This window comes from Neofelis nebulosa, chromosome 5 (assembly GCF_028018385.1).
Source record: "Neofelis nebulosa isolate mNeoNeb1 chromosome 5, mNeoNeb1.pri, whole genome shotgun sequence".
Lineage (NCBI taxonomy): Eukaryota > Metazoa > Chordata > Mammalia > Carnivora > Felidae > Neofelis > Neofelis nebulosa.
The window spans coordinates 110,168,088-110,184,485 of record NC_080786.1 but is presented as its reverse complement, the minus strand read 5'-3'; the positions used below and the strand labels follow the sequence as shown (position 1 = coordinate 110,184,485).

The 16,398-nt window shown below is 37.7% G+C and overlaps 1 protein-coding gene across 3 annotated transcripts in view; it reads right to left on the bottom strand.

Annotated features, from left to right (window-relative positions):
- Positions 1 to 2,399: 2,399 nt before the first annotated feature.
- ZBTB11 (zinc finger and BTB domain containing 11) overlaps positions 2,400 to 16,398 on the bottom strand; it is a 33,723-nt gene continuing 19,724 nt past the window's right edge. For all 3 annotated transcript variants that reach the window (XM_058731541.1, XM_058731542.1, XM_058731543.1), the window contains exons 4-11: positions 13,838 to 14,679; positions 13,420 to 13,599; positions 10,310 to 10,555; positions 8,839 to 8,983; positions 7,924 to 8,041; positions 5,264 to 5,422; positions 4,972 to 5,147; positions 2,400 to 4,593 (exon numbers count right to left, since the gene is read on the bottom strand). In XM_058731541.1, coding sequence (XP_058587524.1) covers positions 4,076 to 4,593; positions 4,972 to 5,147; positions 5,264 to 5,422; positions 7,924 to 8,041; positions 8,839 to 8,983; positions 10,310 to 10,555; positions 13,420 to 13,599; positions 13,838 to 14,679 — 2,384 coding nt within the window. In that variant the 3' untranslated portion in view covers positions 2,400 to 4,075. The remainder of the gene's footprint in view (positions 4,594 to 4,971; positions 5,148 to 5,263; positions 5,423 to 7,923; positions 8,042 to 8,838; positions 8,984 to 10,309; positions 10,556 to 13,419; positions 13,600 to 13,837; positions 14,680 to 16,398) is intronic.

Below are 16,398 nucleotides of genomic sequence, written 5' to 3'. Positions count from 1 at the left end.
AGAGGGAGAGAGAACCTCAAGCAGGCTCCATGCTGTCAGTGCAGAGCCCAGTGCAGGGCTCGAACCCACAAACCGTGAGATCATAACCAGAGCCAAGATCAAGAGGTGGACACTCAGGAGTGCCTGGCTGGTTCAGTTGGTTAGGTGTCCAACTCTTCATTTCAGCTCAGGTCATGATCTCACGGTTTGTGAGTTTGAGCCCTGCATCAGGCTCTGTGCTAACAGTATGGAGCCTGCTTGGGATTCTCTCTTTCCCTCTCTCCTTACCCCACTTGCTCTCTCTCTCAAAATAAACTTAAAAAAAAAAAAAAAAGATGCTTAACTGAGCCACCCAGGTGCCCCCAGAAATATAATCTTTAAAATGAATATATAATTAAGAACAGTTGAAGATCAGGTTGAGGAATACCAAGGTTATGAGAAACGGTAGCTAAGATGAGGGGAAATGAAAGAGGTATTGACGGTAGAAATAAAACTTTTGGAAGTAAAGAGTAAACAGAGGGGAAAATATATAAAGAAACAACATGATTTGGTTTCCAGAGTTTGGAAGAGATTAAAATACCTGAAACTCTCCACTAGATAAAATGTAACAAACTCCTTTGAAAATCATAGTACTAAGTTTATAAGAAATGCAGTGTTCTAGGGTCCCCAAATAAGAGGAAACTGAATTAAACCGGTAGTAGCCTTGTGACAGATAAGATTGGCCGTTTCAGAGAGGCTGGCTTTTGACAGCTAAAAGGAAACATCAGGATTTAGGTCTACAGAAATTGGAAAAAGGAATTCCACACAACACTGAGACAACTGAGCACCAGGCTGGCTCAGTCAGCAGAGCATGTGACTCTTGATCTCAGGGTCAGGATTTCAAGACCCATGTTGGGCATGGAGCCTACTTTAAAATTAAAAAACAAAAACAACCCCCTTCCCCCCAAAACCTGGGACCACTTAAGAACTACATCTTCAATGAAAGAACAATTAAGAAAAAAACTCAGTTCAGGGGCACCTGGCTGGCTCAGTCCATTAAATGTCTCTTGATTTCAGTCATGATCGCACAGTTTATGAGATCAAGGTCTACCCCGTCCCCCTCAACCCAACAAGGCTCTGTGTTCAATGTATATTCTCTCCTCCCTCTCAAAATACACAAAGAAGGGAAAGGAAGAGAAGGAAAAAAAGGAAGGGAGAAAGAAGAAAAGAAAAAAGAAAAAAAAGAAAAAGAAAGGAAAAGAAAAGAAAAAAGAAAAAAAGAAAAGAAACTCAGTTCCCTAGCGTAGGCAGATATGTGAATTTGTCTGTCCCAGGCTGGGCTCTCAGTGGGCAAAAGGTCTCCCTTGAAGATTTAGAACAACGAATTTGCCCTCAGACTCGCCTGAAGTTCAAATTTACAGGCACTGGTCCAAGAAACCATAGTACCTAACCACTGATACTCCTGGAGACACCTAGCAGAAGTAAACAAAAAACTGATCTGGAAGGACCCACCCTCAACCTAGGTGGGTGGCACAGGCTTCCTAAATATAAGGCTCTATTGGAGAGGAGTTCATACTCTACAATTTATAAAACTCTCGAGGAAAAATCCGATAAACGGCAGTATTTAAACTTTATAAGCATATTTTTAAATATTCATTTTGAGAGAGAGAAAGAGAGCAAAAGGGCGGGGGGGAGGTGGAAACAAAGGGTGAGAGAGAGAGAATCCCAAGCAGGTTCTGCACTGCCAAGGGCAGAGCCCCATATAGGTCTTAATCCCATATGAGATCATGACCTGAGCTTAAGTCAAGAGTTGGAAGCTTAACCAAGTCATTCAGGGACCCCAAGCATGATATATTTAAACTGATTAAATAAGTTACTTATGTACCTTTGCTCCACAAGCCTCTATAAACTGCAACTGATCAAATATATAAGATCAGGGGAAGGAAAGGCTTTTATTGTGTATGTTCCAAACATTAGATGTAAATTTAGGAACTCCCAAGAAATTACAGTTTTGACAAGAATCATGAGCAGGAAATATCATGCATGCACAGATAGTTTACACCAATGCTATTAAAAATCACAAAACACTGAATGAAGGTTTGGATTAGCTCTAAGCCCAGCAGTTCAGGCAACCTTGTGAAATTCTGTGAGCCACTTTTAATAAAACAGATTAAAACCCGTGTTAGAAAATTAATTCATTTCTATCAACAACATATACGTTTCAGTGACTAACAGCAAAGACTCAAACTGCTTAGCAGCAGTAGTGATAATTGGGAGTGCCCAATGGGGAAAGTCACTGACAGCAACAAAACAGTGCATGTTTCTAAAAAGGAACTGTAAACAGAGAAGATCCCCCCATGCCACTGTAAAACTGAATCAACCTATCAAATAACGGCCACTGATTTATAATTTGAAAATAGTGACAGGCTCAACTCCAAAGCTTATGCTTTTAAACAAGATTCGACATCTTTTATTTACATATTTTTGACATACATCAACGGTCTTATACAATTAACTAAATCTAGTAACAGTGAGGATGGAACATAAAAGACACAATTCCAAATTTTAGTCAGGTTGAAACACATTTTCACTAACTGAAAGATACAATAAACAAGCAGCCATTGTAAAGTTATAGACTGTATGTCAATTCACTTAAAATTCAAAAGTCAGCCACACAGCTATAGAGACAATGGGAAATTTGCAAATGCAAATATTACATATGCAGGTAGAATGCATGCATGGCATCACATTTATTCTTTATCTTTTAAGCTATTCTGAAAGTAAACTGGAATAAGTATCTTAATAATATATGTACATCAAGGCACATTCTTTTCTTGTGCTTTAGGAATGATTTACATGTGATTTGCTTTTATTTTCATTTTATACCTTATATTAGCTGCTAATACTTAAAAAGTTTAATTTTAACAATTATAGTTTGAGTGGTAGCTTCCCACAGGAGAGAAATGTGGCATCTCCCTATGGTTATTTTGAAAATCAGAAAACTGGATAGCTTCTAGAAGTGGGAATTTAAAAATCAAACACACAAATTAATATAATTTACAGGGAACTTTTAAAAATAATTTACTTCCAACAATTTGGTGGACCATAATCAATTTCTTTGAGTAGTATACTATAATGAGGGCTGAATTGAAGACTTCACTATTCTGAAGTTACTCAACAATTATATGGTATCCTCAGGACAGCTTTAGATGTCTATATTGCTATCCTATTTCTAAATTGCAGTTTTTCAACAAAATTGAACAATTAAACATGATACAAAAGCTGCAAACATACCAAATCTAGTTTTAACTTGTTCATTCTTTCAGCAAAAGAATGAGATTTTTTTTTTTTTCCATTTATTGTCCCATGTTATCAAGAAGAAATTTCCCATCAACAGTTGTTTAATAACAGTGTTCTTTGCTTGTGGTCAATTTACTTGCCTTGAAGAGATAGTATATAGTAAGGCTTTAATAGGCATTTCATGCATTTTAAAAATCAGCTATGTATTTAAGGGCTCCCCATATAGATAAGTATACTGTGCAAACTTGATTACAACATGTAACTCATTAAGTGCTTTAAAACAGAATAAATCCCTGACTTATAAGGGGTTAAAATAAATAGTAAGTCAAGAATCACAGACCTGAAGCATTTTAAAAATGTAATGTACCTATGCATCCTACTAAAATGCTTTATATTAGAATTTTTTTTAGACCTATAAACAGGGCAAATGAAATCACAGAACCTATTTTGAGAATAAAAGAAGAAAATCTGACTGGTACAGCCTTTTAAACTCAAAGTAGATGATCATGTCAAAATGCAAGTGAAACTATACAGTTTTTAATTCAGTACAGTCCTTTATAAACATCAATTCATAAAAAGTACACCATGATAAACCAATGCCATCAAGTACATTTGTTTTCAACTTCTTTACAGTAAATGGACTTTTCAACAGAACCTATCAGCCAGACAAATCGTTTAGAAGTGTTAAAACCTCACCCAAGAGCCCAGAGCCTTGACATACAGGCTCTAGGCAGACAGTCGCACAGTACTGTAAACAAATGTTCTGTGAGTTCAGTATACAATGCTATGACCCTTCTTTTTTTCTCCAAGACTATATTCACTCTGTTTCTGAAATATGTGCCACCTCTACTTCGACAGTTTGAATCGCTTCTGCAACTTCAGACAGCTTCTGTCCTTGCTGTTGTGCCAACACGTAATTAACCACTTGCATAATACTTTGGTCAGAAAGCGTAGATACTGATGGACACTCTTCCGTAGCTGCCACGGCTTCGAGTGCTTCCATGGTCTCTCCTGTCACGACCACAGTCTCAAGTTCTTGAGGACCACTGCTTTCTTGTTCCTGCATGTCTGCTGTTAAGATACTAACAGCATGCTCCACTTGAGTTCCTTGGTTATGAAACTGAAGGGTATCTTTTTCCAGCATAATTTTGCAAGGCACATAATCTCTGTGGAACTTAGTCATATGTTTACGGAGGGTTCGAGCATCTATGTAGGCTTCGCTACATACAGGGCAGACGTAGGGCCGTTCACCAGTATGCGTTCTGACGTGGCGTTTTAGAGATCGGGCATCAGCCCAAGCTACTCCACATGTTAAGCATTCAAATGGCTTAACTCCTATTAAGAGAGAGAGGTGTTCCCAGAGATACCAGTTACTGACAGGCAATTCTGATTCCATGAACAGTCTCACTTAACCTTCCCAGCAATCCTGTAATCTTAGGATAAGGAAACACAAGCTTCAAATAGCCCAGTTCAGCATAAAAATGCTGACCTACAGTATTAAGCTCACTAAAAAAGGAATCCATCTACATACACAATAATCAGGTATCCAGGTTCAGGATCACCTCAATCACGTGAATAAATCTTACATAATCTAGAATTCATCTCTTGTCAAGGAAGGTGAGGTAACAGGCAAGAAGGCTGGTAAAGGGGGAATCACTATTAGACTGGCTTTTTATTCTATTTACATATATACACAGTATGAAGTATAGTTACCTTCATGGTTGTTCATGTGTCTCCTATACTCTCTTAGCTGAGTGAATTTTCTTCCACATTGTTCACATACCCGTTCCAGGTTCTGCTTCGCTCTTCCTTTTTTTCCATGGGTAGCTTTCTTTACATGCCTTCTGAACAATGCTTTTTCATAAAATTCTTTGCCACATATATTACACCTATAATGGGGGGGGGGGGAGACCTAAATTATTTTTTCCAAAGCACCAGCATACAAAAAAATTAATCCAAGTACATACATCTCAATTAAGTTCAGATCCTGCTCCAATCTACCTACCTATAAGGCTCAGTGACAGAATGAGACTTCACATGGGAATACCAATCTTTCTTCCAACTATAGCACTTATCACAAAATTGGCACTGGAATGGCTTCACACCAAGATGTTTGTTCATGTGCTGACGAAGATCTCTAGCTTCAAAGAAACTTTTTTCACATCTGCAATAATAAAATTCAAGCACTCGATCAGATCACTGTATTATTTTTTTAAAACAAATTTCCAAGACTCAGTTTGGGTTTTATGACTCTAGAAAATGATCCCAATTGAAAACACAAGAATGCGCTACTATTCCAATCTTGCAGTAAAGGCTTCAAGGTTTTAAGTTCTTTTAGCTCTTAACTACTAGAGACATTTTACTTTTTAATGTTTTTATTTAAATTCCAGTGAATTAACCTACAATGTGATACTAGGGGTACAATATAGTGATTCAAAACTTCTGTACATCCAGTGCTCATCGAAACAAGTGCACTCCTTAATCCCCATCACTTATTTAACCCATCTTCCCACCCACGGCCCCTCTAGTAACCCTTGGTTTGTTTTCTATAGTTAAGAGTCTGTTTCTCGGCTTGCCCCACACCCTTTTTTTCCCTTTGCTGGTTTGTTTTGTTTCTAGTACTAGAAACATTTTAGAAAGAACCATGCAGAGCTCTCAAAGGCTACTGTATAAGACATTTATTTTCTTTCTCTCCCTAAACCCCATCTGATCTCCCTTTTTATCCTCGCCCATTTTCTGTCCATGTGTTTGGAGTAGGCCTCACCATCGACCATAAAGATGGAGCAATTGTCTTAGGCCTGAGTCAATCAGAGCACAGCATTCCCTTGGCTATAATTACTGATCCAGGGATAATCGAATGACTTAACTAGATCCAATGGGCGTCGATCTCAGAACCTGTATAGGAACTACCAGAAAAGCAGCTTGACAATTTGGGAGTCGAGAGGATGTGAGGCTGAAACCATTGTTACTGCCATGTCCACAGAGCCTCAGAGACCAAGTGCTAACAGATGTGAATCTAGTTTACATTAAACTATTCAAACTCCCTAGATTTTACCACCTTTCATCAGGCCAGTTGAGGTAGTGTTTTCTTTCACTTGCAACTAAAAATCTATTAATAATAAAACAATTTTATTAAAAAAATTTTTTTAAACCTTTATTTTTGAGAGACAGAGCACGAGCAGGGGAGGAACAGAGAGAGAGGGGAGACATAATCCGAAGCAGGCTCCAGGCTCTGAGCTGTCAGCACAGGGCCCAATGCAAACCCACAAACCGCAAGTTCATGACTTGAGCTGAAGTCGGACCTTTAACCGAGTGAGCCACCCAGGCACTCCTAAAATAATTTTTTTTATAATAAGACTAATAAAAGTGAGAAAAGAAAATATGGCAGAGTAGGAAACCCCACAAGCTCACAAAAGCAGTGGCCAAAACTAGCCAAAACTATGAGGATCAATTTTATTAGAACCCCAGAAAGGGATTAAAAGTGTACAGTGGCCAGGCAAATGTTTAATTAAAAAAAAAATCAGGGGCTCCTGGGTGGCTCAGTCAGTTAAGCATCCGACTTCAGCTCAGGTCATGATCTCCCAGTTTGTGGGTTTCAGTCCCGTGTCGGGCTCTGTGCTAACAGCTCGGAGCCTGGAGTCTGCTTCAGATACTGTATCTCCCTCTCTCTCTGACCCTCCCCCATTCATGCTGTCTCAAAAATAAATAAACGTTAAAAAAAATTAAAAAAAAAAATCATTAAATCTTGTGAGAGAGCTTTGTAGCATCTGAACTCCCCTGATCCCCTTTCCCTGCTTCTCAGCTGCGCAGTAGCCATGAAGACTGCATTCCCATGATGGGCTCCTGGTGCCAGAGGGACTTCTTCTTAAAGAACTGTGCTGGTCTCTTTTGACCTAACCGGTGACTCCCTCAAGTATCTCCCCAAAAGGGCCTGCATTCTGGAATCAGACAGTGGTGATGTTTCCACAATGTACCGAATGTACTAAAAGTTAGTGAACTGTACACTTTAAAATGATGAATTTTTTGTGAGTTTTACCTCAATTATAAAAGAGATTTCAAGATGCTTTGGAAAATAAAAAGAGGAAGAGAAGAAAAAGAGTCTAAAGAGAGGAAAAACTAGCAGACGGCTTAGCACTTTAGATGAACAACCTAGAAAAAAATCTCTGGCCCGCACTGGGGGCTCTCACTTCCTACAATCTCTGCCTCCAAGTAGTATGTTTGAAGAATGTCTTTAAAGTATTTCAAGTGAGTGATTTACATGGTATAGGATATCTAAATAAAACTTAAAAACCATAAATAGCAATATCTAGGCATTAAAGACATTAAAATAAAAAATAAGTAACAATTGAATATTATCTTCAAACAGTTTTTTTCAGGTTTATCAAGTTATAAAATTGTAAGATATCTGAAATGTACATCATAATGGTTTGATACATATATCCATTGTGAAAGGATTCCTCCCATTTAGTTAATGTATCCATCACGTCAGATATATGTATATATATGTGTGTGTGTATGTTTAAGTTCTACTCCTTTATCAAATTTCAATTATATAATAGTATTATCAACTATAGCTACCTCAAATATTTTCTTCTGAAAACAATTTTCAAATAAACCTATGAAGAAACACAAGGAAACTGAATAGTTTGTGTATTAAATACTTACTGAGTACAATGATAGCCTCGAACTTCAGGCTTTGGCTGGTGTTTCTTTAGGTGCTTGCTGAGGCCAGAGCCCCTGTGAAAAGACTTTCCACAAACTGAGCAAAGGTACTTGGACTCTCCTATAAAAAATAAAAAACATGTCACAAATCCAGCAATCAGGTGCTCTTCCAACAGAATACTTTATGTTACACTTCAGAAGTTACTTTACCAAAGGGACACAGAAGCTATAACATTTGGCAGCCATCTTCTCAGAACAACAACAAGCCAAGTCAAAATCTTCTGTTTCTTCTCAACTACAGTACTAGCAAGGCTACTACCACTACCCAAAGAACATGACACGCTTGCATAATCATCTGGATTATAATAATACAGAGTTGAACGCAAGTTCTAGAGCAGATATCTACCCTTCACTAGCCATGGCGACATTATGTAAATTATGCATGATTCACTAGTGAGTACACATTTTGCTACACTGAGGGAAACAATGACTATTTTTATACCAATAAGATAGCTCTAAACTAGATTTAAAGAACACTTTTTAGCCTTAATTTGAATTTTTTTAAATGTTTATTTTTGAGAATGAGACAGAACACAAGTGGAAGAGGGGCAGAGAGAGAGAGAGAGAGAGAGAGAGAGAGAGAGAGAGAGAGAGAGAATCTGAAGCAGGCTCCAGGCTCTGAGCTGTCAGCACAGAGCCTGACACGGGGCTCGAGCTCATGAACATGTGAGATCATGACCTGGGCTGAACTCAGACACTTAACTGACTGAGCCACCCAGGCACCCCAGCCTTAATGAAAAAAACTCTACACACACAGCCATTAGTATATCAATATAATTTCTAAAACATATATAGCACAATAATTAACTGAATTATGGTATATAATGGGTAGCTAAGTTAATACAAATTTCTCATTACCTGTGTGAATACTCATATGTTCTTGAAGACTCCGTTTGGTAACAAATGACTTAACACATAGTTCACACTGGAACTGCTTTTGTGATTGATGGAGACTCTGGTGCAATTTTAGACCATGTTTATAGATGAAAGTCTTTCCACAGACCTAAGATGGCACAGGTATTTATACCAGTAAAACAGAAAAGAGAAACCGGGGCTGTTTCTGAAGAATGAGGCTAGAGAAACTATATGCCATTTTAAAGAAAAGAATTATAAACAAAATGACAAACTGAAAGCTGAAACAAATGTCAAGGATATTTAGCTGGCTGACCATCTTCTGACTCAGAACTTAACAAATATCGCTACTTTTCTTACATCCACTGGAGGTCAAAGCCATACGAAAGACCCTCATGCTGTCCTTGTGAGACTAATAAACAGTATACCTTATATTAAGAGACGTGACAGCTTAATCAAGAAAATATACTAATTTATTGCTACACAAACTAGAACAGTGCTTCTCAAACTCTGTGATGAATCAGTCTTCCTTTTGTCAATCCATTTTTTGTTAAATATGCTAAAAATGTCACAACAATGTAACTGCCATGAGAGTTTCTAAAAGTCCACTCTCCATTTCTGTACATATCTTCCATGGACCACACATTTTGAGTAGTGCTACACTACAGGACCAGAGGCCCAATTAATACTCAGTTTTAAAATTTATGAGTAAAATGATGCTTAGGACTTGGCTTCAAAAGAAATGAGGGGAAAGGGAAGTAGGGCAGTGAGGGATAGTATACATAAAACACAGCTGATCATGTGTTCATAGCTACTGAAGCTGGAAAAAGGGTCCATGAGAGTCTATTCTATTCTCATATAACAAAAAGCTAAAAAAAAAAAAAAGGGGGTGGGGGGAGAGAAACATTAAAAATTTCACTGGGGGAAAAAACTCATTGTTTCCAAAACTGTTCATTAATAAAAACGAGTTCCACTTATATGCAAGGCTACAGGGGCTACTGGAAAATTTTCACTGTTCCAAACAGCCCAAAGCTGGCTAATCACAGGATTCTTAGCTAGAAGCTGTATTTCGGCATTCAGATAGTCTCAGTCCTCAGCTCTAGAGAAGAACACACAGCTTAGGGAGGATTTTTGCTAAGAAGATTTGTTTAAGCCATGGGTTCCTTTCCAGTCCAGGTAGGTCCCGCTGAAGCTTAAAGGGATGAATGGGATAACGAACTAGTTATTCTCACCTAACATCTTCTGAATCATAGTAAGTTTCATGAACATCCTAAACTGATTCATTTCAAATTACAACAAATTAAATAGCAAATCAAAGAACACAACTGGGAATTTCCCTTAAACCAGGCAACAAACTGAAAAAGTCACAGAATTCTCTGTGACTCCAGAGAGTCAGGGTGACTCCAGAATCAACCAGTCTCATCACTAGTTAAGTTCAAATTTTCTTTACATAACAAAGTAAATGTCATGGCTTTACCTGGCATGCATGTGGCTTTACACCTGTATGCTTTAACATGTGTATTCGAAGAGAATATAATTTAGGTAATGTCCTTCCACATATGGAACATATAAATTCTCGTTTGGTTCTCCCCTTCTCAGACGATGTTCCTGATGCCTCATTAGACGTGGAATTGGAAGAAGATGAAGTGGGTGCATCTTTTCTGGTATGTCGAATAAGATGTGCTCGCAAGGAGGCACTGTACTGAAACTGTTTTTTACACAACTAAAAGGAAAAGTAAATAAAATTCTGTCTAAATGTAGTTCCATAACAAATGTTAAGTGACACCTGACTCCTATTTCAAGTTCCCGTCTGTTACGATTATATAAATCAAAAAAACCACACACTCTATAAAAGATGATATGCTAGGTATCAGACATAAGGATGAAAGGGGTTAAAGACCCAGACTCTACTCTGGAGAGGTTTATAATCTAACCACAGAAACAGGATTTACATGTGAAAGAGTGAAGTATTTAGGAAGAGGGAGTAATTGAAGCAATAGACAAAGGCATCAATGAGGAGACTAGGTCTATCTAGAAGGAACGGTAGGATGTCAACAAGAATGCTATCAATAGGAGTACTACAAATTGTTAGGTGGAGCAAAACTAGGGGTTGGAAAAGTAGAAAAAACTCTGATGGTCCTTGGATTTTAATCTGTAGTTGTTAGGGATTCATGAAATATTTTGTTCATTCTTTTAAAAAAATCAAAGTTATATATGCTCACAACCTATAATATTTAATTTTTTTTAATAAATAAAACTCGTCTCTTGCTCTATTTCTGCCATTGTTTTTTAACTCTCTCATGATGCTTGCTTACCTTGGTAACTCTAAGTAACATGAATAATGGATGATGACTCTCTCCTTTCACCCCTCCACTCCCTACACATATGCAGACCTATTACCTTATTTTCTCAATACAGCTATGTTGTAGTTTTGATTAATTTCTACATTCACATTTTTTCAATGATGTAATTACTATTACAGCTGGGCCACAGAGTACACTATGATTCTCTTTCCCTTCTTTTTGTTTTGTTTTGCTTATTTCTGTTTGTATTTACTGATTATTCATCACCAAACCTTTCCCTCAATTGTCTACTGAGGGGAGATTTAAAGACATCACCTATGAAAGAGATCTCCTTCAAAGCATTTTGTCCTGCTCCAACCTGGACTGGTTGTTTCCTATGCTTGGACTCTGTAGAATTGGATCCCAGGTCTTTCTCACTTTAGTGGAACACCTCTGCAAATAGCTTCCTGAGAAAGGGAGTCTGGGAGGTAAAACTTTTGAGACCTTGCATGTCTGAAACTGTTCTTATCTACCATCACAAATAACTCATAGTTTGGTTACAGATTTTAAGTTAGAAATCAGTGCCCTTTAGAATTTTAAAGACATTATGCTTTTGTCTTTTAGCTTCCACTGTTGCTGTTGAAAAGCCTGAAGCCATTCTGATCTTTACCTTTTCTATGAGTCTGACCATCTGTTTTCTCTATTGTTATTTATGAGTTTTTCTTTGTCCCTTAATTAGAAGATTTCATAATTTATCTTGATATAGATTTACTTCCATCCATGGTTCAGGGCCTGCAACATGCCCTGTTTCACCACTTTTTTTTTTTTTTTTTTTTTTTGTAATTTTAGAGAAAGAGAGAGGAAGCAGGAGAGGGGGCAGAGGGGGAGAGAGCGCAAGCAAGGGAGAGGGAGAGAGATAAAGAATCCCAAGCAAGCTCCATTTGTAGCGTGGAGCACTTAATCCCACAATCCTGGGATCATGACCTGAGCCGAAACCAAGAGTTGAACACGGAACTGAGCCACCCAGGTGCCCCCATAAGGAAACTTCTAAATTCTGATATTTTTCTTTATTGCACCAATGATTTCCTGATCTCTGTGTTCTCTTTTTGGTGTTATCTGGATATTAGACATCCTACACCAATTCTCTAAATTCCTTCACTTTCATTTTCTAACTGGTCTTCTGCGTTATTTCTGAGAGATTTAGTCTATTTCCCAATTTTTCTGAGATTTTTGTATTTGTGGATTCTTCAAAGTTGCTTTTTTCCTTGAAATATTTATTCCTGAATCTGATGATCCCTGATATCTACTCATCTTTCAGAATGTTAAAAAATTGATTGGAATTTCTGTGTAAGTATGTGGAGGGTGGCGGGGAGTTGTCAACCACTGGCTTTAGTCAGCACTATCTTCAGGTCCTTTGTTATTGCGCTTTGGATTTCTCATCTCTGAGAAACTTTTTGCTTTTGGGTTAAGGGTCTGACTGCTAACATTCTGGGACTTGAGAAGGGACAGAGGACTTGAAGAGTTTCAATGTTCAGTAAATAAGGTTTTCCTTGTTTTGGGTATAATACATTCACGTACACTGTATGCAGTGTTCCCCAAAACAGTCATGGTTTTAGCTCTTCCAGAGAGTAGAAGATGGATCTTTGGCTGGGCGAGTGGTTGTGACTTAACTGCTTCTTACAAAATTTTCTAACAACCAGATTCACTTCTGCTTTCAAAGTAGCTATAACACCAACTCCTGAGGCATTTGGTAGTTCTGCAATACAATTCAGATGGATTCTTAGCTTTCCCCACTGAAAGCCTGGAATGAGCCCTTTTAAATCTGTTAAATCAAATACTACCTCCATTTATCAGGGTCCAGGATATAGTTGATTTCCTCTTTACTCTTTTATGAACTTTAATTTTTGTTTAAATTTATTTATTGTTTTTTTCAAGTTTATTTACTTATCTTCAAGTAATCTCTACCCACAAGGGGGGCCTCAAACTTATAATACTAACCCTGAGATTAAGAGTCATATGCTCTAAGAGTCATATGCCAGGCACCCCTGAGCTTTTATTTTTTCAGTGATAATTTTACTCTTGTCTTACTAGGGTATCAGGAAGAAGCAAAGACAGGTCACTGTTTTTGTTTTTGTTTTGTCAAGGAAATGACATGTACAAATCAAAGATGACTCTTATAGCAATATAAGGGAGACAGAGAAACACAGAGACTACAAGTAGTAGAATAACAATGAAGCAGCAAAACTGGGTTCTATTTATCATGAAGTTAGATAAATCATGTTTAATTAGCTTTCCAATTACTTACCGGACATTTGTAATCTCTAGCTCTTTCATGTTTCAGTGTATGCATTATAAGGGCATATCGTCTCTGAAAAACCATTCCACATTCCCCACATTTATGGGATGCTGCTTCTTCAGTAGTCTCTTTCGTATCCCTTTTTGGCTGTTTCATTTTTTTCCCTCTTTGAACTAATTTCTGGGCTACCTAAGTAAGGGATAGAAAACACAATCTAAGTAAATACAGCCATTTTGATTTTTAAAGTCACGAGTCATATAATATTTCAAACTGGCTTTACGTTATTAATACCGGTATTTAAAACATTAAGTTGCTTTCCTGCACCTACTGCCCTTCCTCCCAAAATAATTTCACCACAGGAATAAGTTGATGAATAGAATGCTTTTTACTTAAAGGTAAAACTACAAAGGTCAACTCTTCGTCATACCTGTTGAACTGCTGACTTGGGAATGGCTTTCCGTTTCTGTAGCTTTTTCTCCATTCCTTTGTGTAGTCGGATATATCCCCCTTCATTAACAGAACGCTGCCGAAGTCTGCTTCTGTAAGTTTCATCATCAGTGCTAAGGTCTGGCTTTGCTGTCAGTGCAACTAGATTTTCCTGATCTTTTAAAGACTGGCTAAGGTTCTGCATTTGCTCTGGAATGTCTTCAGCACAGATATCTTCACTTGATGGGTCATTTCCCATATCACTGTTTTCTGGAGAGTTACTGATCACATTCTCCTTTGAAAGTTTGGGATTAATATCAGAAGGTGCGCTATCTTCTCTGTTTAAAGTTTCTACTTCTGTCTCATCATTTTTTGTTACTAAATCAACAGACTCCATTTCAGGATGGGAACCAGTTATACAGCCTGCAGGTGACAGAGTGGCTTCAGCTTCTGAAGAAACCTGGGGTTCAGGGTGCTGTCCTAGCTCTCCATTCTGCTCAGTTTCTGGCAATTCTCCATTCACCAATAGTACAATTTCACAATCCCCAAGTGCAGTAGATAATGTTGTTGTGGTCCCCTCGTTGCTAGCCACAGGAGGCACAGTGCCTCCATTTTGTTCTGGTAAGTCCTGGGTGGATGCAACTGTTTGTACTTCACCCTTCTTATATACTGTTAGCTGCTTCTCTTCCATTAGTTTATGCACACTCTCACAGATTTCTAAAACTTCCGACATGAAAAGATGACGAGCCAGGATGGCTACATCAGCCATGCTACAGAAGTCAAAACTTAGCACAGAAGTGTAGGCAAATTCCAATAAAGGAAGGAAGCTTGCCTTACAAAAACCTGCATGGAACAAAAAAAATGGGGGTACAAAAAAGTTAAAGGTCTACTAAAACACCTTAGAATAACAATTAATACATGATTATGATATATAAAATAGAATATAAAGGTAAATATGACCATTTATTCTGCAATTAAACACTGTGGATTTGTTTTGTGTTCTGGTTGCTTAATAAACCTTGACTAACTCACTTCAATGAGCCGAGTCTCTCAATACCTAAAATAGAAAATAGTATCAGACTTACTACCTCAAAGAGTTGCTGTAAGGCAGTCATTTTCAAACTGTACTCCTTAGAACCCCGGGGGTTCCTCAAATTCCCCTCAAGAAACAGCTGCTGGAGAATGGAGGGTAAAAAAAGAGAGGGAGGCAGGTGAGTAGGCAGGGTTCAACCAACCTGTCCCCTAACCTCACTTCTGTAAGTATAACCATATATTTTAATAACAGAAGTCCATATAAAAATGATTGTGAACAAAGGGTTCTACTACTGAAAATTTAAAAATAAGATCTAACACAGGGGGTCAGCAAAGTTTTTCTGTAAAGAATCAGTTAATAATTATTGCAGGCCATAAGGTGTCTGTTTCAACTACTCAACTCTGCCACTGTAGCTGAAAAGTACAGCCACAGATAACACATACGCAAATATACATGGCTGTGTTCCAATATACTTTACAAAAAGAGAGGGAAATGAGGATTGCTCTGTGGGCTACAGTTTGCAGATTACTGGCCTAAGGAAGGAAATAATTACCATACACATGAGGTATTACATTTTTATTTTATGTGAGAAAATGAGATCAGTTTATTTCTAAGTTCTCAATATTTCACTATTTTACAAAAGCTAATATTCATAATTCAAAAATAAGATAAAACAGTGATAAGTCCAACTCCATCTCCATAACCAGTATGAATAAGAATCTGTATAGCTTTCCAGAGCTTCTTTATACAATTAAGCAAATAATCTTATTCCTCCTTCTTGCAGTAGGTGGCATATAACTTATACTTATTCCATGCGTTGTTTTCTCATATCATAATTTAGCTTAAAGATCTTTTACAAAAATATAAAGAGCCAAAGCAACCTTTTAAAAACTCACATTTGCTGTATTACTCAGTTTTGACTCAAGGTACATAAAATGTAGTCCTTTTATAGAAGTAGATGATGAGCAAGGAAGAGAAGCCTTAAACTGTGAGATATGTTAGCATTCCAGTTGATCATGGCTAATTCAGCCATCCTAGGAAAGTTGGTAATTAAATAGGCTGAAGCCATGTTAATCCTGCTACAAATCATAAGACCAAGTTAAATAAGCTTGAGGTAAGTATTTCTTTAAAAAAAGGTGGCGCGGGAGGAAGAAAACCCACAAACAAAATAATGTATTTTGGTCTTTTACCTATACCTTTTTAAATTTTTTTAATGTATATTTATTTCTGAGACAGAGAGCGAGCGTGAGCAGGGGATGGGCAGAGAGAGAGGGAGATACAGAATCTGAAGCAGGCTCCAGGCTCTGAGCTGTCAGCACAGAGCCCGATGCAGGGCTTGAACCCACGGACGTGAGATCATGACCTGAGGCGAAGTTGCACGCTCAACCGTGCAACTTATGTATACCTTTTTAAGGTGCCCCTTATGTATACCTTTTTAAGTCTGAAGTCATGAGAAAAATTTCCCATGAAAGAATTAACACTGTTCCAAGTAACAGTTTAAATATATAAAACAGTTTTTTTCAAGGACA